Raw genomic sequence first — 22,970 nt, 5'->3', positions numbered from 1 at the left:
GTCTGTGAGAAGAGGTCTCATAGACACATCTAGCCAGTTGCTACAAGGGTACAGGAAAGGTCATTCCTAGGAGCTGTGAGCATGATGTTAGGCTTGTGTAATGAAGAACTGCAATGAAAGGGAATGTCCACAATAGATCTTACAGTCACAGCTAGCCTCTTGTCCTACAATTCGACACAGGTCCAAAAAGTAAAATCACATGTTTTAACAAAATCAGACGGCACTGAGCTTGCAATGTATATTTTATTTTGCACAAGCTTGCATATATACTGCACATACATTCAGTTTAAGAGAAGATGGAAGGCACACAAGGCAATTGGACTACTGTATCCTTTAAGTGGTACAAAGAAAAGGTAAAAGTTTGGAGAGTATACAAAAGCTTAAAACACACAAAGTAAAACCCCCCTCCCCCCATCAACTGTTTATCTCCTGTTTTAAAATTTAGTAGCTGCCAAACTAAATTTTTTTTTACTTTTACTTTAAAATCAATTGTCTACTGCACCTTTTTATTTTCTTTTTAATATGGACAGGGAGTCTCATTTTTTTAAAATCATATCAATATTACAGTACATCCTTGGTAATACAAAAAATTGTACACCTTCATCAAATAAATTAGGATAAATTAAACCAATAAATTATGCAAAGTCTTCAGAACAATAGACAACAACAAAAATCCACAATTGAAATGGCCTCTAGCTAAAAAAAAAAATAATTGACTTTATCAATTCAGTTATTGTACTATATTCAAATCAAAGGATCTTTATTACAAAAAAAAGAGCTTAATAATGCTATTTACAACATATTGCTAAATAATATAAAGGCAGTGTTTTGTCACGGTTTATACTATATACATATGAGAAATGGCTGGGACAGTTTCGGGAAAGCCACAACCTTTGATTCTTCCAGGTAGTGCTGAGACCAACCCCAAACACATTTGTTTCTCTAATTCTCATTTTGAAGTGGTAATATACAATTTTAAAATAATTTCTCCCCCCCCCCCCCCGATGTGGAGGATCACAATATTTTAAAAATACAGAATGGATACCTTTTCACAAAAGAAGGCCAGCCTGTTTCCCTTTTCTGCTCATGTTTGTGCATTTGGGGGAGGGTGTCAGATTTGCAAGAGGGCTCAGCAGAAAAGACTCGAAGCCCAAATGCTTCCAGATTCTGTTATATTCTGAGAAGGATCATTATAAGAAGATGCAAAGGTTGAATACCAGTTTTGATCCCAGCTCTGACGATGAGCATTTCAGCTTTCGTTTCAGGGATGGTTTACAACCAACAGGTCTACAGAAAACAAAGCCGCATTTCCTTCAACATAACATTTAAGTGCAATACAGTAACCGCTTACTCATATCAACCAGTTACATTCTCTTAAGGGGAGCTTTTGGAAAACAGTGCTTCTTGTAATTTGCAAACACAGAGTTTGTACCAGAAGGGAAACCTTGTACTATTCACACCAATGAATATTCTATAATATACATGGCAAAGGATTTGCTCTGTCCTCACATGTACACTGCTTCTTTCAGGGGAGTCTATAAACCGCTTTTTCTTTGATAAATTTGATAGTTCCTGGGGGTCATTTTCTTTTTCAAGCCCCCAAATGTTCAGCTTTATGACTTCATATTAGACTGCATGTGTGTATGTGTGTGTGTGTAGGGGGAGGGGTTACTTACTATATGTCTTCATGTACATAGAAAATAAATTTCATAAATTTACAGAAATGGCATCACCCTTGCCCTTGACATCTGATGAAAGAGACTGTTATCTTTTAAAAGCACAGAGCAGGATTTTCAAGAATGCTTTCAACTGTCTATACAGTCGCTGTAGTGTTCGTAATAAATTCAACAGATGTTGTGAGAATGTAGTTATTTATTAAAATCTCATGTCTTACGTAACAACAGCCATGAGGTTAAGTATTTACATTGCTTTATAAAAGTTCCCCTCTTGAGTGTTTTTGTTTTGCTTATTTTTTGTTTTGTTTTTAAAATTCTGAAAAATGATAGTCACCCACATCCCAAGCACAGCAACAGAGATTCTCAAACATAAAACATTTTAATTAAATAATACTCGGAGGCACAAAGCAAACTTCAGGAAAATGTGGGTGAGCGTTTCCTTAAATAATTACTACATTCTACCAGCTTCCACATTGCTTTACCACTTAATGAGAAACATCCTCATCAAACAGCCGGAGATACAGTAAGAATTAAATGTTTCGTTGATGCAAATAGAACGTTCTTTTCACAAACATAACAAATGTCTAAAATAGGTCCTTAAATCTAGATAGGAAAAGGTAAGCTTTCCACTTCACACGCATATATATATGTATATTTTACATGTGTGTATATGTGTGCATGTATGTGTTCTTATGTTCACACATCTGCACACACATATATAGCACATGGTATGAAATATTGCTTCTATACTACTTTTCATTAGGCTAAGAAAACACAAGATTTGCACCACAGTTACAAAAAATTGGCTTCTACAAGAATTTTCAAAACTCGAATGCTACTCAAACAATTGAGGAAAAAATAATTTGCGGTATCAAACTGTTCTAAAAATTCTCTTCTTCAAAAACGTATTCTCCCGCTTTATTTTAAAAAGACACAAAATATGCATAGCTATCAACGTTATGTCAAACAGCCAGGAAAAAAAAAATCTAGTGTTTATTGCAGCTGTAGTAATTGGAAATAAAAGAAGATGAAATCGAAAGCCACGGAAGGCACAAGAACAATTGTACTTGTGGGGAAAAACTGGTATTTTGAAGGATTTTTAAAAATCCCCCCGCTGGTGCATTTTAGGTCTAGGCACAGACTGTAACCTCAAGTGTAAATGCAAAAATAATTTAGCAGAAAACAAGTGCTAGTGTGGTATTTCAACATGGACTTTAGACTTTTGTTTCCTATGCAAACTGTCCCTCATCCTTCGCCCTCCCACCATAGAAAGTTAACTTTCTCCCTAGTAACCAATTTTCACTTATTGAGAGTTGAGCTAGAGTTGAAAGATAGTGATTTGAAAAATCAAAACTATTAAATCGGAGTTTTGACAGACAGGTTTTTGCCATTTTTCCAATGCACTTGGAGGCACAAGATTCTATGGTTGTAAAAGGGGGGAAATCACCTAAAAGCCTAGTGATCCAATTCTATTTTCAAAACAATGAAGTGAGTTTATCCTCATGCTGCAGTTTCTACTCCGAAATAATTTCTATGCCTCAGTGAACACTGAGAGGATATCGTTGATAAGCGCACTGACATTTGGTTGTGAACATAACACTTTTGCTTAATTTGGCTATTTAAATTAGAGAGGCAGGAGAGACTACTACTAAAAACCCAACTCTGGAATCAATACTGAACTTGCCCCAACTCCATAAGATCCTAGCAATCTGACCACATAGGTGAATATCCTAGGGTTTTGCCTTTTACCTTGCAAATGGCAATGCCTTATTGATATGAATTCCATGGAACAGCCAAGACCCAGTGGTATCTGACCTGAACAGTGCAAGTCACACTCTTTCACATGAAATGAGGCAAAACAGCGAGACCGAGGGTTGACAGTGCTTCCCCACTTTGTGCTGATTGGATTTGCTGTTGTTGGTTTTTGGTTTGCATTTTATTCCAAGGTAATGATTACCTGAACATAGTCTTTTTCTCCTCCAGAGCAAGCTGGGACAAGAACACATGGGAACCGATGGCTCTGTGTGCCTTGTGGAGGGGAGAGCGAGCTGGGTGGTGTGCTTAGCTGTGGGTGGTGCTCCAGCCCATGTCACTTCATGCTGTCCACCCGGTGAGAGTGGCTTAGTCCCCTCAGTGGTGCAGGTCATCACAGGACTGGGCTGTTTAATTTAAAGTCAGCAGGTTTTAAGGCTCTGTGCTGACAGTAACTGCCTTCATACATTCCTATCCATCAGCAGAATTTATAAACGACGCTAAATTACAGCGTTTGGGTCAGCTAGTTAGTCACGTGAGTCAACCTGCATTCTCCAAAGCAAAATGTATTTTTATTAAAATGGAGGATAAATTGGTATTTATGTTCCGTATGATCTAAATATCAGGCTTGTTACTGTGTCATTTTTGGAGGTGTGTATCAAATGACTTAAGGGGAGGGAAGGTTCTGAAAACAGAACAAAACAAAACGAAAAACCAACTACTGAATGAACAAGGAATTCTTACTGCATCTGCACACAAAACCCATCCAACAAAACAAGTGTGAATGCCACACAAATTCTTAAGAGCAAGTATGGGACGTTGCACGCCTTTGAAAAACTGAAAAAAGGAGAAAAATGAAAAAAAAAAGAGAGAACCATTGAAGAAAGCATAAAATAGCAGCCAGCTTTCTTATGTGTGCCGAAATTGTGTCTTTTGGGTCAACCCCCAAACTTTGCTATGCTACCCACTCTTCTCACATTTTGGTCAATATTAGCTTCTTAATTAGAAGAGACTTTATCCATTGCTCTGAAATGCTATACCTAAAATGAAGAGACACTTAATTACACTGTCACCACTGTGCCTATCCATCAGGGTAGTGTGGAATTGTACGTGAAAACGGATTAATTCTCATCTGGGCTCCTCTCAGGAGGTGAAGAGCAACTCATCTAACGGCTGTCAACAAACTTCTCGTGTAGGCAGAAATTTTATGGTCACACTGGGACGTCCTTTATTCCTTACTATAGAAAACTATTCAGAAAATAGTATTTTTTGGGGAGTGGGGGAGTGTGAAATATTATACAGAGATAATCATTCTCTTAAGCATATGAACAAAGTTGAGCAAAGAATACGTGTGAAACATGTGCCTTTTAATATCTGAAGCAAGATAAATAGAAAAGGATAAGTTCTAGGGCTTTTTCTCTATGAAGAAGGATAGAGACTCACTATGAAGAAGAACCTATGGTAAAATTTAGAGAGGACCGTGGGTGAATTTCCAGTCTCATCTTAAAAGATTCAGTTTGGTGCAAAGCTGTTCTGTCTCCTTAAGAAATGGGTACTAGTTTGGGGTGTTTGCCATGTCTCTTAGGAAAGACTTGACAGTAGTGATTATTTTTCTTTTCTAAGTTTGGCCTTTTTGCAATACTTTTGAGAAGTCAGCTGCTCATCTCTCATTGGCTTTTTTTTAAAAAAAACAACACAAAACATGTCATCAAAAGCTACTGAGTTCAAACCAAACAATAGATTGAAGTTCACGAAGTGGTTTCATTGAGTTTTCTGACCTTCTTAGCAGAAAAAACTAGAGACACACACTGTAGCATTGCTGTGTCATGAGTTTCCCTCCACCAACCGCCATTCACAATACAGCATCAGCCAAGCAGAAGCACCGCGCACCAGTGCCCTTCCATGTTAATGTAGACTTTACACGTGTCAACACTCCTCTTTTCCCTGAAAATTAACCCTATTTTAAGTCTCCCAATGTTAAGGGCCTTGGGCAAAAGTAAACGGAAGGCAGAAGGAAAATAGCCATCCCCTTGCAAGTGGAAAACTAAAGAAAATGAGAGGAAGATGATGAGGAGGAATTACCAGCTGATTTCATAACCTATCCATGCCTCCCAGACACATACATATGAAATCAAAACCTAGACACTTATAACTTGGACATCCAAAGGGGACTGCTACTATTCATACATTCGGAAAGAGTTGTTGAAATTTCTACTCATGAAGCAGCTCTTGTAGGCAGTTCGGGGATTTGAAAATCTCAGGGACTTCGCTGTCCAGCTTGCAGATGACCTTGTATATGGCCTTCTTCCAGGAAGGATCAACATCTTTGCCTGCAATAATGGCATTGAAAAACTCCCGTAATGTGATCTGCGCAACTTCCAGGAATCTCTCTGGAACCTGCTGATACAAGGAGACAATGGCGTTAATAAAGTTTTCAGTTTCAAGTCTCCAGTTCTTCAAAGGAAACGGAGCTAAGTTCTTTCTTTCAGAAGGGGGCTTACATGGCACCTGCATTTTCTAAAAATGGCCGGCCTCTCTTCTCTTATGCAAAGGCGTTATATATAGAAGCATTGTAATGGGGGGGGGGGGAGGGTGACAGCTTTGTAGAGGTTTAGGAAGAGACTTGTGCCAAGGATGCATGCCGACCTGTTGAAAAGCTAGGATTCCATTGCGAATGTTAGGGCAGGACAAGGGGACACGCGATTGGAATTCCTCACTTCATTAAGTAGGTGTGTTCCAGAAGCAAGTCTCCGACCCATCTGTCAGAATGTGAATCGGGTTTCCTTTTGATTTCCGTTATGAAAACAAGATATGTTCTCATATGTAGAATAATAAATAATTGGCCTTTGATAGGAAATGAACCCAAGCCCTAGCCAGTTTGACTCAGTGGATAGAGCATCAGCCTGAAGACTAAAGGGTCCCAGGTTCAATTCCGGCCAAGGGCACATGCCTGGGTTATGGGCTTGATCCCCAGGGGGGGACATGCAGGAGGCAGCCGATCAATGATTCTCTCTCATCATTGATTGATGTTTCTCTCTCTCCCTCCCCTTCCTCTCTGAAATCAATATATATATATGTATATATATTTATATTCTCCAAGAAAACCAAAATCTCTGTGTCAGAGGATTGGCTCAAATGCTAAATTATCTATTAAAATGCTAACTTGTACTATCAAGTAATATACATACAAAAAGGAGTAAGATGATAACATTAACACTGAGTCCCAAAATATAAAGTTTGTAATGAATCTAAAAATTACACATCAGAAAATACTTTACTTTGAGATTAGAATTGCTCCATAAGAGACTAGTTTATGCAGGTGATGAAAATAATAAAAACTAACATTTTTGGAGTGCTTATTATGTGTCAGGCACCGTGTTATGAACTGAATGCGAATTATGTCAGTCAGTTCCCCAACATCTTTATGTGCTGTTATTATACCCATTTTATGGTGAGAAAACTGAGACTCACCGAGATCCAGAGAATTGTTCCAAGTCATTATATTCCAAGGCAAACATTCTCCAAATATTCTTTGTAGAAACCCTAATTTTTAATCCTTTCTTTCACAGCAATTAGTATATATATATATATATATATATATATATATATATATATATATATAGTGTGTGTGTGTGTGTGTGTGTGTGAGTGTATGTGTCAAGTGTGAGCTTAACTGTTTTTTTTTTAATAGTCTGACCTCTTGTCTAGGGAAAGGAGTAGCTATTGATGCACTTAGTATTCTAAAGCATGGCCTGTCTCTCCCTACACCAAGATAATGGATTCACAGAATCTTCCCAGAAACTCATAATTTTCCGAGTATACACTGACACTCAGTAGATCTCTGTTAGTGGGGTCCTTCTGCATTCCTAATGTTTTATTTTTACAGTAAGAGCAACCATATGCGGAAGTCCATGCCCTGTGGTTGTACATGCAGAGAGATCTGTCTACACATGTAAGAGGAAAAAGATTTTCATCTCAGTTCAGACATGCCACTTAACAAACGAAAGGGATGTAATACCCTGTTGAACATATTTGATTCTTTTCTCTCCATCTTTCCCAATTTGGGCAATGGGCATTTCTGTAATTGATAGGAACTGTTCAAGAAAAACTAGTAGGATAACCATTTTTAAACATTTAAAATCGGACAAAGAAGTTCAATGCTTCCAATGGTAAGTTGCTTGTCCTTTGAAAGAAACCTAATACTTCCCCAGGGGGTGGAAATAGGCTCCCAGCTAGGGCTGATCTAGAAAAAGTGAGAATTTTTCCCAAAGACACACACACTGGCCAATCTCTCAGGACAGTTCCCAACACTTCCTGGAAAACCATCAAGACACAACCTTGTCCCCCATCAATGTGCAAACCCCATCTACCCCAATGACCATTCCCTGCTGCGAAGTCATCTGGATTTTCTACAGAACTTTGGTGATTTTCCCTCAGATCTCCTGCATATACTACTAGTACATGAGTATTTGTGGGACGGGAGGAGCCAGGAGGAGAGATTAGCACTCCCACTCACCTTATACTAAGTAAAAAGTCATTAAGCAGTTTTGCTGAGTACTCTCCCTTCTTCCCCCAACGATAATCCTTCCCATTTGATCAGATGGGCATTACTGAGAGAGGGAATCTGGCTGGAGAACAGTTAGGCAGCACAGCTACCCACTCTAACTACTTGATTTGGGAGCTGTTAGCCAAATGCTGCAGAAACATAATCATAGGCATTTATTAAAATAAACATTTCAAGAAGTGTGGTTTTACTGGCCATTGGCAACAGAGCCATGACGAAGATCTATGTTCCTTGAACACACAGGGTTGCACATGCATGGATTGGAGAGAGCTGTGATTACAGAAGGTATGGCAGCTGCTCCAGGGCAGGACAGAGAAGGCTGGAAGCCCCGCCCACTCCCAGGACTCCACACGAGGTCAGGGAGCCAAGGGCCAAGGGGGCAGGGGCACTGTTTAAGAGGAAGGAGCGATATCTACAGTAGCCTCAGCACTGGAGGAGTAAGGAAGGAGTAGTTCTAGGGTTTGCCTAAGAACAAATAAAAGTAACTTCTTTGGTGTGTGTGTGGGGGGGGGGGGGGGCTCCACCTTACTGTTCTTCTCATTTGCCATGCTTGTTGATGGTTTTCAAGGCTTTTATCCTGTGGTAAACGTTCTTTTTCTTTTTTCTTTTTTGGTAGTATTCTTGGGCTGTCCTTTAACACCTTTTGTATCTATCTTGATGTTACTTAACTTCTTACCTACTTATAACTAGTTGTAATGAATTTATCATAAGGTGTCTTTAGAAAAAAGAGCCATGGTTTCTATTCTGCACATCCCCCACAATGCTTAGCAGTGCTCTTTTGAAAAGTCTTTGATAAATAGTTCATAATGAGATCTTGCCTATTGCTTTAGCATCACACTTATCTTCTCGCTCAATACTTAAGGAATTTGTAAAATAAGATGGAATTTAAACAGTTGGAATAGATCTCAGAAATCATAATTTCACAGATGAAGAAACTATGAGCTGAAGAAATTATGCAATTAAATTGTGCAGGTGTCTTTCCATTAAACCATGTTGGTTCCTTTTTAATGCATTTTTGTTATTACTACTTATTTGAGGCATCAAAACCTTGACAAACTGTGGCTCTATGATTGAGAAAAACCACGTAAGAGTTAGTAACTTAAAATAAATGGGAATGGTACCAAAGATCCCAGGAGGGGTCTTCGGTTTTGGGTTTATGTTTGGGAAGGGATGAAATGCTTTGCTAATTTAGTGTTTGCTTTGAGACAATACTCACACAACGAACTGGGCGAGATAAAATAAAGTTATAATGAGATCTGTTAATACTAGAGCAATTAATCTTTTTTTTTTTTTTTTTTTTTTGTGGCTCCAGAGAGGTAAACTGATGGGTAACACTGATCTTCCAAAAGAGTGGGAAGGAATTCCACCTACAGGTAGAAATATCACCCATGAATAAAAGAGACCCTTACCTCTCCAATAGAAAATTCTCCCAACTCCATTTAACAGAGTAATTCGGGGGGTTACTTTCTGATTTTGGGGTGGGGGGTACCTAATCTCCATATTTTTCTGTACCTCTTCACACCTAATGGATTTCCAATCACTAATAAACATCTGCAGAAAATCCCTTAGTGACAAGTAATCCCTTATCTAGGTTTCTTTTAATAGAACCCAACAATGTGCAGAATGAACCCTAGAGTATCTCCTCAGCATCAGGTGGCAACAGTCAATCAAGCCCCAGGAATGCAAGACAATGCAGGCTGCTGGGAGGGGGGAGGGAAGGCCATGCCTTTGGACATGCCACAGGGGAAAAACAAAAGGCTTCCAAAGTCTCTGGCTGGGACTCGGAGGCTATTGTGGGAGCTGCTGAGATGAGTGTTCTTCAGGAGAGGAGAGTGGAAACTTTGCTCTGATAAAAGGCATCCCAATATAGGAGCCTCACCCCACATGGTCTTGCCTCTCCTTGCCTTGATATTCGGAGGAGAATACTATCACCATGAGGTACTTGAAGGCACTCAAAAATGTGAAGGGGCTGGCTAGCAGCATCTACCAATTTCATCACAATTGTTTGTGCTTGAGTCTCCTCACAGCAAAAGAGGGCCCTGTGGTCTTTGATGAAATGGGGAAAATGGGAAGATGTTTTTAAGTCTTCTCAGTCAGTGGCAGGGTTATGTGCATGAGCACACATGGGCGCGCACACACACACATGTGCACATGCACACACGGTGTGTCGGGTGGGTGGTTATTTTGCACCTCTTCTTTTTATTTTATTTTTATTTTCTTATTAGAATGAGTGGCAAAGATACATTTCCCCCCTGTCTTCCTCCTCCTCTTCCCAGTTGCTTTACCTTCAAGGATGATTTGTTTTATTAAACTGACTGTCCCCAGCCTCTGCAGTACATAATAAAAGCCTGACATAGCAGGCTGCCTGCCTTCTGTGTCCTGCAGACACTCATCATAAGTGTCAGGACATACCAAGGTTAGCGGTCACTGAAAGTGTGCTCGCTGGCCCAAACCTTGCCAGACGCTCTTGGCAGCTGAATGAATGTCACAGAGAATAGAAGGGGAATTAGAAAGGTTAAAAAGAAGACAGCCTCTCCTATTTTCTGGACAGAGAAGCTGATTTTTCACACCTTTGAAACGTCCACAAGCTCATCCATCGGCCCCTTGCAGGGGACCTAACCCTTGTCCCTTGCACAACTCCCCATAGACACCTCTCCCTCCTCAGTCCCCTTAAAAAAAAAAATGGTCCACTGGCCCAATTTCATCAGTGAAATGATCTTTGCTAGAAATGGACAGAAAAACCAGGCATATACCTCTCTCCCTGGCCCCTCCCCAATGACCAATGACTCCAAGAGCTTGTCTAGCTTATCAATACATTGCAATCTAATCAAAGGAGATCATCTTTTCAGTTCATCTTTTAAACTATTGTTTTGCTTTCAAACTTACCTGAATGGGGAAATGGAAAAGGAAACCTGTGTATGGGCTGGAGCAGCTGCTAACTGATGGGGAAGTAAAATGCTGGCTAGTATCGGGGTGAATTAGTTTGTGTGTGGATTTTCTTTCTTCCTCCTCCTCCATTTTTTTTTTAATACTATAAAAGGGCAATAAAATGCTGACTGTCAGAAGACAATGTCAAGGAGAAAAGGGTACTGGTATTTTGGATACTCTTCACTGCTCGCCTTGGAGAGAGAGTTATTCTTGTCACAAACCCTTTTGTCTGCATCTGCTGACTGCTTGCCTGTAGCCAGCAGCATACTTTAACTGTTTTGTCACCTCCTAACATCACATGCATCAGCTGTTGGGCTTTTGTTATGGGTATTGTAGAACTAATCCGCTGTGGCTGTTCTACTGTGCAGTAAATAAAACAGAAACGGGCTTCTCAGACAATTCTGCATGAATATTTCAGATGGCTTTACAACTCCGATTCACAAAATCAAATAAATAAATAACTCCCGCCAGCCCCCTCCCAGCCTCGACCCCCACACAGAAACAAAACCCCTCCAACCAGGCCCAGATGCCTCCAAGTCCCCGGCATTGAAGGCCCTGACTGGAGCCTTCAAGCAATTGTTTCAGTGAAGTTGAAACAGCGCTCTGGAAACTTCCACACCCCGCCATTCATCTTGATCCTGAGAGTTAGACACAGCTAATTCTGAAAACAGGGTATGCGGCTGTGAAAATCTGGGGAGCGCCTTTTCCCCTGGGGCTTTCGGGGGGGGGGGGGGGCGGGGAGCCTAATGCCACCAGAAATCTATAGTTGGAGTTCCTCGTCAGACTGCCTTTATTGTTTCCATGTGCATTTTCTTCCCTCCCGCTCATCTGCCAGGAGTCAGAGGAAGATGCTCATGTGCCCAGTTCGTCCCGAGAGCCTTTCTAGGTGTCTGACCTGTGCAGTAGCACAGAAGGAGAAGGAGACCCCGGGGCTGGGTTTTTCAAAGGAAAACACACCAGGAACCCTCTGACAGCGTAAATAATGGAGTGATCACACCCAAGGAGGCATTTTGCTCGGTGACTTCTGGGCGTCCTTGGAGAAGTTAAGAGAGAACAGGCATGTGCCCGGGGATGCGTGCGCACACCCACGCGAAGATCCTTCCAGGGGAGAGAAAGTTGAAGTGCTTCCCCGAGCATTCATTCACCCTGGTGCGCACATGATTCCGCTAAGCAAACGCTCCCATCCCTGCTGTTTGTTAAGTAAATATTGATCAAGGAGAGACACATCTCCTGCCGGGGGTGGGGGTGGGGGTAAGTTGGGGACCTTACTGCAGACAGAGTGTACTTGGGCAAACTCAGATGGGTTGAGTAAGTCCTCACAGAGATGATCAGGTGAAAAGGAAGGCGCAGACTCCGTATGGTCGCTCCTCTCCACTGTCTTGCTCTCCCTGAATTCTCCTGCCAGAGGCAGAGAGAACGCATGGAACTAGGAAATATGGGCCCAGGATGCTGCTCCTAAGGGTAGCCCTCTGCAGCCGAGCATGCATTTACCCTGAGTGTACAGCCGGGGACCCACTGGCCCCTCAGAAGGGGGGGAGGGCGGGGTGGATGCAGGATGCTATCAGAGACGAATCCGGGTGATTGTGTCCCAAGGCCCCCTCATTACGGGGAAAGCTCAGGTGGGAAAGCAGGCATGACTATGCCTTGGGAAGCAGAAAACACCATCCGAACCGAAGGCGGTGGTTTGCATCTTTAAAGAAGAGCCCGATTCCTGGGAGGCGTTCCACTGTGATTAATGCATGTGCGCAGAGCAGCGTTTTGAGAGGTGCTCTGAGGAGGTTCGCTTGGCTGATTTTATTGGCCCAGCCAACAAGTTGAGAAAAGTTGCTTTGTGTTGCCAGACTTTTAGTTCGGTCATCTCACGATTGTGACTTGAAGCCCTGTCAAGAGCTGAATGGGCCTGGTGCTTCCCGGGGAAGGCCAGCTCTAAAATCATCTCTGGAGATTAGGTTTTGTGTCTAAAACATGGAGCACCACGGGCAAAGAGCGAGGTGTTATATTTAGGGCGCCCATCAAATGGCAACACAGCGCCTGCATTTTATGAGGACGCTCGCACGTACCTCTGGAAGGACTGGCATCACCCTCCAGGGCACTGGCCGCGAAGCCTCCCGCAGACGCCACCCACCACTGAGCTTCAGACTAAAGTCTCTTTCATTCTGATGCTTAGGCCGCATGCAGTTTTCGGGGACCTTACGGGGTCAGATTAATGCGATGCCCATGCAGTTTTAGGCCTATGATTGGGCTCACTTCCTGGTTCCATGTTTGCTCCTTAAATATGTGAGGAGCAAATGCTTTTAGGAAGTCGCTAGAGTTCAAGGCTGTCCTTAAAAAACAAAACAGAACAACAACAAAAAAGAACCATCAAAAAAAAAAAAAAAAAGCCACGTTTCTTCCGTCTGAGCAAAGGAACACATGGCAATAACAGTCTGTATCATTGTTTTTATAAACCTTCAAAAGAACAATGTTCTGTTGAGCGAAATTCAGTAGCATTCTGTAAACATTAATTTAAGGAAATCAATAGACCCAGTGAGCTAAAGCCATATTGCAAGATAAACTGGCCAGAGTGCCACTTTGTCAAATAGATTTTCGTTTTCTCAGCTAGATAAAGACAGTTTCAAAACGGCGCAAACGTGTTGCAACCAAGGTTTGAGAAGTATGTGGCCTTCACACAGTCTGCTTGTTCCTACTACAAAGCTGGATAAACATACTTTAAAAATGATAAGATGGCTCGGCATTGATTCGGCTCTCAATTTTTACAGATGGATTTCTTGGTTGTCTCACAGGAAAAGAACGAAACAAACAAACAAAAAAAACGTGCATTCAGAATAGAAAACCGGACGTGGGAGAAGGAAGGGGTTAAATTGTCTTGAGAAAGGGAGCTCTGGGGGCCGTCAGTTGATGCCGGACTTTAAAAAAGAAAGGAAGAAAGAAATCTTTATTCATGCTGACCTGATGGGCAACAGGCCTTCTTGCCAAAATCCAAAAGCCAAACTCTCTCGTGGGTTTGGGATCAGAGGTTTCAGCTGGTGGAAGCTGCTCCCGGTCTGTGGTCTGCGCTGGCCATGCAATGTCATGTTAATATGCTAGCGCGTGGGGGCGGGGAAGTCAGCCCAGGGAAAGGCTGGGGAAGGACATGGGCGAGCCCCGCACCACAGCCCCACGCTTCCCTCCACCAGACTGAAAGGACTGCGGGGATAATTAGAAAAAGTGGCTAAAGGAAAGCAGGTCTCTCCTTCTGCCCCCCACTGCAGGGACCTACAAGGTGCATGTATATTCCCAAGTTAGGCCACCTGAAACCGCCCCCCCCAGTGCCCCACCCGCCCTTACCAATGCCGGCAGAGTAGCAACCAGACAGGGCCCACTGGAGGGAACACAATAAAAGGAATGAACAGTCACATGGAAACTGCGAGGAGGGAGGGTAAGGATCTACCTTGAGTGGATGTGGGACTCCATGAAAAAGGATCCCAGGAAGTGGACTCTGGTCTGTGTGTGGGCAGTGGAGGCCGCGCCTGGCCATCACCACTCGTGCCCTGGGTATTTTCTTTGTTTCCTCACCTGAATTTGCGTCTTTGTCTTTAGGAGTGGCTATTTAGAAAATACAGAATCCACACACAAATTTGTACACCTTTAAAAAAAAACGATAACACGTGTCTCGATAAAAACACCATAGATTATCAACAGTGTGCTAGAATTGAGCACTTTGACTAATGGTGACTTTCGGGGAATGTAAAAGAATGTCTTATCGTCTTCTACTCTACCTGATAATAATTTGTGTGTTTTCATTTTACACTATGTAAACATTCCACTGGCAGCTCTGCATATAGACATCAATAGAAATAACACCACCTCTCCGTGGCCCCCTGCAAAGAAAGAACTAGCATGCGGGGAACAGAAAGACAATTGTTATAGTAAAGAATATGAGACTGTCAAAATTATTATGTGGGGCTGAGCGTTGATCAGTGAATATGCTTCAAGCGGCTAGTTTATTTGCTCATGTTTGGAAGTCTTGGTGTTATATATGTCAGGAAACTCAATGATTGTCATGTTGTTTGTTGTCATGGAGTAGATTTTCTGTCTTTCGCAAACTCTGCGCATGTTTGAAAGAGTGACTCCGAGTTTAAACAACAACAAAACAAACAAAATCAAATCAAATCAGAGAAAAAGCATCAAATACTAAAATGGAATACTTTCTCCCATCCCTTTAGCCCTGAGATACTACAAAGACACTTTTAGATCTTGAAAACAATTGGAAACTCCCTGCTGGGGTTACGTGTCTGGGAGAGGCTGTTCAGGTTAGAGCTGGACCCAGACTATTCAATCGAAGAATCATAGTTTTAGAACTTCAGAAGTAGAAGGGATCTCAGAGAGTATGTGTTCTGCTCAAGAGAGAAACAGCCTTAGCCAGGGGTCAGCAGGCTTTTTCTTTCTTTTCTTTTTTTAAAGTAATTTTTATTGATTCCAGAGAGGAAGGGAGAGGGAGAGGGCGAGAGAGATAGAAACATCAATGATAAGAGAGAATCATTGATCGGCAGCCTCCTGCACGCTCCACACTGGAGATGGAGCCCACAACCCAGGCCTGTGCCCTGACCGCAAATCAAACCGCGACCGCCTGGTTCATAGGTCGACGCTCAAACACTGAGCCACACTGGCCAGGCCAGCAGGCTTTTTCCACAAAGGGCTAGATAGTCAATGCATAGGCTTTGTGGTCACATTCAATCTCTGTTGCATATTCTTTTTTTACAACCCTTTAAAAATATAAAAACTATTCTTATCTCGAGGTCATAAAAAACAGACTGAGAATCCCACCTGGCCTGTAGACTGTAGTTTGCCAGCCCCTGCTCTTAGCCATACTTGGGGGCTGACATCTTTACTGAGGGCCTAACGTTCTTTCATTCTTCACTCAGCCTGCGTGCCTCACTGGGTCAGCGCACTGGTGGCTCTTGCGGGATAGCTGGGATCGCCTCCCCTGAATTCAACCTGCAGTGTCGTACCATCCCTCCTAGGTGCATGTAAGGCTTGCCCATGGCTATGGAATAGAGTTAATGGACCACGCGCGGAGATGGGCAAGAACCAAGAAGCCTTCAGTCTCGCCCCGCTTTGATTAGGAGATTTTCATGAAGTGCTTTCCTGCCAGTAAATATTTAAAGGGACTCCATGGAGGAATCTGTCCCTCCTTTACCACACATCTAACGAGTCAGCTCAGATGGAAAAAGAAGCAGTACACCTGTCACTCTGTAGTGTCAACTAACTTCCCTTCAAGTCAGCCCCTTGAAGGATGTGCCATTGGTGTCTCAGTTTGACAGGCTGGTAGAGCCTGACCTTTCACTTTTGCTGTAATTCCCGGGGAAGGTGTTACAATGAATAGGGCCAAGTGTGGTGCCATTCTTGGATGGGAAATTATCCAAGAACAACTCTGCACAAATCTCCAGCCTGGCACGAAGGGAAGCTGGGGCACAGATAATCCAGGCGCTCCTGTTCGTTGGAGAATGCATTACCTGATTGCTTTCTGCGGGAGATTTACCTTCCTAACTAGGCTTTGCCCGGGCTAACATTAAAACGCATCTGTGTGCCCTGTATGCATGGATGGGGCGCTGTGAGCGCGGAGCCTCGAGAGGAACTGTTAGGAAGCTGGGTGGGGCAGGGCCATGAGAACAGCATCGCTCAGAGCGAGCAGCAAAGAAAGTAGTGTGAGATACAGCTGATAGTCAAACTGCTTCGGAGGTCCTGGGAGACACTGCCTCTCTGCTGGCAGCAGCTCACGCGTCCCACATAATCCTGGGCTGCGTTGGGAAAGGACTGGGACTAAAGACCTCAATCCTATCATTTGGTTTTGATCGAAAGATCTTGGTTCTGTCAGAGAAATTCCATTTTGTCTTTCTAGAGAATTCTATTGGGTCTCCCCTCTATAAGTGACCCTTTGCAAAAAAAAAAAAAAAAAAACAAGGATGAGCTATATTTCAAAAGCAACCCAAGAGCTTATGAAAGACTTTGAAATTGCTTTTTCAAGAAAGGTAAATAGTCTGGGGAGGCCGAGAAACAGGTTCCATAAGGGCCCTGGGAGCCTTTGGAAGTCCCCTGCCGATGCCTCAAGGTGCTGCTTGGGGTGGAGTCTCGGGATGCTGCCAGACCCAGGACTGGCCCTGCCGAGAGCCATGCCAGGAGTCGTACACCTGCAGGTCCCATAAACTGACAAATCTCTGAAAATAGTCTTTGTATGAAAGGAAGTGGAGTGGCCTTGAAACCATAGCCTTTCATCCTCTTCCTCCTCCTCCTGCTTCTGGCATTTTCTCTCCTGTCACCCCTCTCAACCCCCCTATACTTGTTCTCAGTGAATCTATTACGTTTTACTAAAAAGCCACTTTTAGTACCAGATTTTAATTAAAAATGTTAAAGTAGTCTGTTCAAAACAGAAGTTGGGTACAGTAACCACAAGAAAGATGAAAAATACATATCTAAATGACTTGTGAGGATTTCATACCTACCCACCACACTCATACACACCCACAAAACCCCAGTGGGGGGAAAAAACTTTTATGACTTCGGTTACTATCATTTGGGGAATACTTAAAGGAAAGAATGATTTGCTTTTGTAAAAGTTACTAACTAAGCCTGATAGTGAAGGTAGTGATATCATCTAGAACAACTAATTCTGTCTTGAAATAGGGGAGGTCTAGTGTATTATTCAGAGGTTAGTAATATACCACGAATGCTGATTGACTGAGTTGGGGTGGGGCACGAGCGGAATACTTGTGGGGACGGGTGTATAGACACCCTATTAGTTCAGGCCTGTCCCATCTTCTAGGAAACCCACAGGCATGAGGGCTTCACAGATGAACTCCTTGCTGTTTGGCTGCCTTAGCCAACACAGATAAAGTGAGCAGCAAGTATAAAGATTAGTGCTAATTCAGTCAATAGATTGTTTATGAATTTTGAAAGATTAGTCTCTATAGTCCCAGCGAGGGAGTTGCCATGTCTCCAAAGGTACTGTTGAGAGATCTGCAAAGCGGGCCTTGGGGGAACCCCACAGTGGGCGCCCTGGAGACTGTTACTGAGATAACTGAGCCACGGCAGAGCCACAGGGTGGATGTGGCCCCGGGTGGAAGCCATCTGGATTCCCAGGCGATCCACAGTCACTGCCTAAAGCTTTGCATCACCCCAAGGATTTACTTAGGGAATGCAGAAGGCCTTCTATCCTCAAATCACAGAATTTCAGACCTAGATCCTAGCTCTGTGTTTCATCTCATCGCTTTATGGGTGAGCAAAGTAGAGCCTCCTGAGGCAGACCCTCCAATCGGGTGCTCCTTCCGTGGTACCCTTCTCACCTGGGACCTTTGACTCCAGTTCTGATGCAGGTTGGTGCGACCTTCACAGCCACACTTGGGGCAGAGAGATCACTTTCTCTTTTTTAAACCAGTTTTGCACTGACTCTTTGTCCCAGTTCTGATGAGAACTCTCTGTTTGCTCATTTGTTTGTTTTCCTATTTAGGGTCAGCAGGAAATGATGCAATAATTGGACAAGGTAACTTTCATTTGGCTCGACGGATGAATAAAAACAAATGCTTATACAGCACTTACTCTGTGCTAATAAAGTCACATGTACTCATTTAATTCTCAGGACAGCTCTCTGAGGCAGATGCTAAGGTCTTCCCCATTTTATAGATGAGGAAACTGAGGCACAGAGAGGGGAGGACACTTGCTAAGCGTTCACTGCTGGGAAGTGGCAGAGTTGGGATTTGAACTCAGGGACTGTTTCCAGAAGCCATGGTCTTTTAAATTTTACACTATCAGCCCAGGACCACTGGCCGTGGCCTCTCCAAAGGATTTCCTTTCTACGATTTCAAGGTGATGCTTTTACATAAAATAACATCTACTTGTAAGTAAAGTTTCTGTTTCCTTCCTGAGAATATAATTTAGAGACCAGAGCATTCTTTTCCCTTAGGCTGCCATTTTTATAGACTAGAGCCTAAGGATAAGGCTGGGTCTTCAGGATGTCAAACGCTTCTATACTTTATCTACAAAAACACTGCAAACATCTGGGCAGCACGGTGGATCTGCCCACTGCTTATTTGGCTGAATATGTCCTGTAGACACAATCAGATTTGCCAGAATACTTGTCAAGAGTTCCATACACTGGTCTGTAGGCTCTTTTCACCAATAAGTGCCTCTGAGAAGCTGCTCAAGAAATCCAACTTCTCAGGATAAACTTCTGGGGCAATAAAAAAAGTCCCCCTGGGTGTGTCGGTGAGGTGCAGTTCCACACCTGGAACTCCGCTCAATGGTCTCCTAACTGTAACTGTCCCTGGAAAAACACAGCCACGCTGAAGCGCATTACAGAGGGCAGCTGAAACGACCAGGGGCAGCCCACTAACTGTATGAGATTAGACTTTTAAAAAGGATTAGCGCTCCTTCATCTGCAGAGATGAAGATTAAGAGGCAGTAATGATCAAAGTCTATAAAATCAGAAAGGAAATGGAGAACATGGCCACAGCCCTGTCCACAAATCCTAGGATATTATAACAAGGGCTATCCCTTCGGAGTTCCAGGGAAATCACTTACGAGCCATAAAAAAGAAGATACTATTTTCTCAGCGGGTAATAAATTTAGAGAATTATTATCTTGAGGAGTGGTATAGTCTGAGAACGGGGCTAGGCCTGCAAAGGTTTAAATAAACCTGTGGGTAATAAAACCATAATGATCCAATAATGGGAAGTTGGGAATGTTGTGGGGACATCCTGAGACTTTTGAAAATGATTCAGTCAATGACAGGCACCAGACTCTCCCAACATGCTCCCTGCCCAGGGCTGGTGGCCTGCTGATCTGCCCACCTCTCCCCTCATTTTCTCAGCTGGATGGTTCCTAATATTCAGAACAGGGGCTCAGCGACAGGGAAACCCAGGAAACTGTACAAGACGGAAACTCACTCCTCAGGAGAAATGCTCTTTAATCTTCTCCAGGGTCTTCGACCTAGGAGTCTGCATTAGAATTCTGGACAGTGGTCTGACCATGATTGCTAAAAAATATAAGAAACTTACTCCTTTGGGTGTAAAACTAAAATCGATGTTTTACTCAAAGACAGAGACATTGAAACAGGCCATGTTGGCGTGGTTGGGGGACAAAAAACTGCTTAAATTCTCTGTGGGGAAAGCTGCTCATAATACGCTAACACAGATCAATTAATTCCATTTTAAGGAGGAAGGAAAACATACCAATTACAGAGAACCCACCACAGCCCCAGATATGGAGCTCTCACATTTACTGCAGTTAATGTTGGAACCATTACACCTTCTCTAAAGCGCTGGCTCCGTTAAATACAGAGTCAAACTTCAGAGAAATGTTTTAGCCTGTTTCCAAAACAGCCCACCGTTAATCACATTCAATATCTAATAATAGGTCATCGTTGGGGGCTGGGGAGGTGGTGACAGCTTAAGGAGCAGGCAGGGCACGACGGTTGGGGGCAGAGGGGAGAAGATGATTCCATTCAGAGGAAAGGAACCTTCAGCCGACTATCACATGCACAGCGGGGCACGAAGAATCTTTGCTCTATTCCCAGTTTGGACCTCTTTCTGAAAATTGGTAAAATGAGGCTATGCGCGGAAGCAAATAAAGGAGCCAAGGAGAGAGAAGGGGTGGCGGAGAAAGGCATACACAGAATAAGTAATACCTAATAAGTCCGAATTCCAACCCTACCTACCATCCTACTGGGAGCAATCACTTGGTATCTGTTCAAGCTGCAAGTGGGAAAGCGTCAGTCCGCACATTGGGGAGCTATTCAAAGATCCCATTCACTGGGCGGCTGGAAAGTGGGGAGGTGGGAAGGGGTGAGGACGGGTTAAGGAGCAAGGAGGTTTTTGTTTTTTTGTGGGGTGTTTTTTTTTTTGCTCCTTGTTTCTCGGGGTGTAAACTTTCGAGTGATTTGGGCAAGAAAACTGGGACATCTGGAGTTCAGAAGTCGAGGGGAATGGGGAAGAACTGGGAAGATGAATGCATGATCATCAGCTACACAAAAGAACGGAGCAAAAAGGAGCCCACATTTGGGCACTCGCGTCTGGCAAGGAGGCCAGCAGCAGGGCTAATGAAGCATTTGTGGTGTGGGACGTCTGCCAGCGCAACAAAGAAGATGTGCTTGGGCTCTGCAGATGTGCCAGGGCCCCCAGAGCAAAATAATGACATAATCACCATCAGTGTCACAGACCAGACTGTACACAAGGTGACAGGGGAGGGAGGGCCTGTAATACACACACAGGGAGGACTCTCTATGGCCAGTGGCGCTGCTGCCCTGAGGCCTGGGAGGCAGGCAGGGTGACCTGTCTATCTCTAACCACATCTTAAATCCTAAGGCGAGGCTTGTTCTCACTGCTGGTGGGTGTTTTTCAGGCAATCCCAGCTACTCCTGGGATGAGGCAGCAGAAATGGAAAAGCTGAAGAGAGATTTGGACTGGTTGGAAAAGGCTGAACAGAGAGAAGCCAGGGGAGAAATCAAAGGAGTTTTGAGTCAAACTCCCTCTGCCTTCTGCTAAGTTCTGTACTCAAACTTTTACGAATCAGATCCAGGCCATGCAACCCGAGGTATAAATATTATCATGGATGTCCATGTTTCATGTTGTAAAGAAAATGCAGGAAACATCTTGGGGAACTTCAGGGGGTTGGGGACACAAATTAGCAATAAATGGTCCCTCTCCAGGTGAGTACCAAAGCAGCATAGGCCGCTGTGAACGGTCTCTGGGCCCCGTCACCTGCCCCTGGCTGCTGCTCCGTGAGGTGGGTGTGTTAGTACAGCTGTCTGGCTTCTAAGTGACTTTTGTCAGCTTGAAAGTGAAAGTCTGTTTGAGGAGCTGAAAGAACAATAGCCCAGAGCCCGGAAGAAGGGCTTGGAGCACAAAGGACTTAGACCAATAGTGTCCCTTTTCATTGCTTCTAATGAAAGATTCATAAGAATAACTTTAATTTTTTATGACCCCCTTTTTGGTATGACTATATTTTTTGTGTCAACTTCCACAGATGGGTTCTCTTTAAATACCAAAAGGTCTGTAGTGGAAGTGTTTTCAAAGAGCTATGGGGACAGGTTCTGGCCATCCTGTGGGCCCCTTTAGAGATTACCTCTAAATCTGGTCCCCTTCAGCCTTGAAGTCGCAGTGGACGCTACAGCGAAGTGAGCTTAATCCTTTCTCATGTGCTCGGTTAAGTGCCTCTTGGAAAAATGATTGTATTTGTTTTTCTTGGCTTCATTCTATTTACCAGGAACAGTAGCCTGATCATCATTAGTGGTTCTCCTTTTCCTTCACTTCTCAAGTAGCTGTCTCCACACTGCGTCTTAATTTTGTGTCTCAGCCCAAAGGGGGGGAGGGGACCAGCTTGTATTTGTTTTACGTCATGTTAGCAAACAGCACTGAAGGTTGGCTTAAGGCAATCCCTGAAGGTGAAACGTTATTTTTAAACTGGAATAATCGACTTTCAAGAACCAAAAAGAATGTTTGCAAAAATACTTATTCTTGCAAATTTATAACTGAGGTGGTTAAGAGACATGAGTGAGTGAATGATTGTGAAAAGCTCTGCTCTGTGTCTGAGAAAGACCCAAACAGTTAAAGTGAAATAAAATCAGGGGTGGGAGCGGGGAACGAGGCAATTTGATGTCCATGTTATCTGCCACGTGAAAAGGGATCGCAGAGTTTGGAGCAAACTTGGGTTCGCTAAATGAGTTTGCTTACTCGAGACCAAATAAACAGGCTCATTTTCGAAAGCTTGTTAGAACGTCTTCAGACATTTAACCCAGGATGGGCCGAACACAACGGTAACATCCCACTGAAAGCTCCAACCACCACCAGAGGCTCTCAGCTGAGGACTTGCCCCCTGCCCGCCATGGATAACCCTTTGTGGGACCAAGAGAAAGAACCTAGGCAAGGAGAGCTGACTGTCAGACAATAGGCATCCCTCCACGCTGTCTCTGAACTTTCCTCATCTCTGAAGGACAATTAATTACGAAGGCCGTAGGGGTAGGTCGCAGCAAGGGAAAACCCACTGCTGCCCCAGCGCCACGGCTGCCGCCTCTGTGT

At 43.4% G+C, this 22,970-nt stretch overlaps 1 protein-coding gene across 1 annotated transcript in view; it reads right to left on the bottom strand.

Moving 5' to 3' along the window:
* Positions 1-224: 224 nt before the first annotated feature.
* PROX1 (prospero homeobox 1) overlaps positions 225-22,970 on the bottom strand; it is a 53,000-nt gene continuing 30,254 nt past the window's right edge. Inside the window, exon 6 of the mRNA XM_036343899.1 lies at positions 225-5,825. Within this exon, the coding sequence (XP_036199792.1) occupies positions 5,640-5,825 (186 nt within the window). The 3' untranslated portion in view covers positions 225-5,639. The remainder of the gene's footprint in view (positions 5,826-22,970) is intronic.

Source organism: Myotis myotis, unplaced genomic scaffold (genome assembly GCF_014108235.1).
Source record: "Myotis myotis isolate mMyoMyo1 unplaced genomic scaffold, mMyoMyo1.p scaffold_m19_p_18, whole genome shotgun sequence".
In the NCBI taxonomy this organism is placed as follows: domain Eukaryota; kingdom Metazoa; phylum Chordata; class Mammalia; order Chiroptera; family Vespertilionidae; genus Myotis; species Myotis myotis.
The sequence above is the reverse complement of the archived record's forward strand: the minus strand, read 5'-3'. Positions and strand labels throughout refer to the sequence as shown.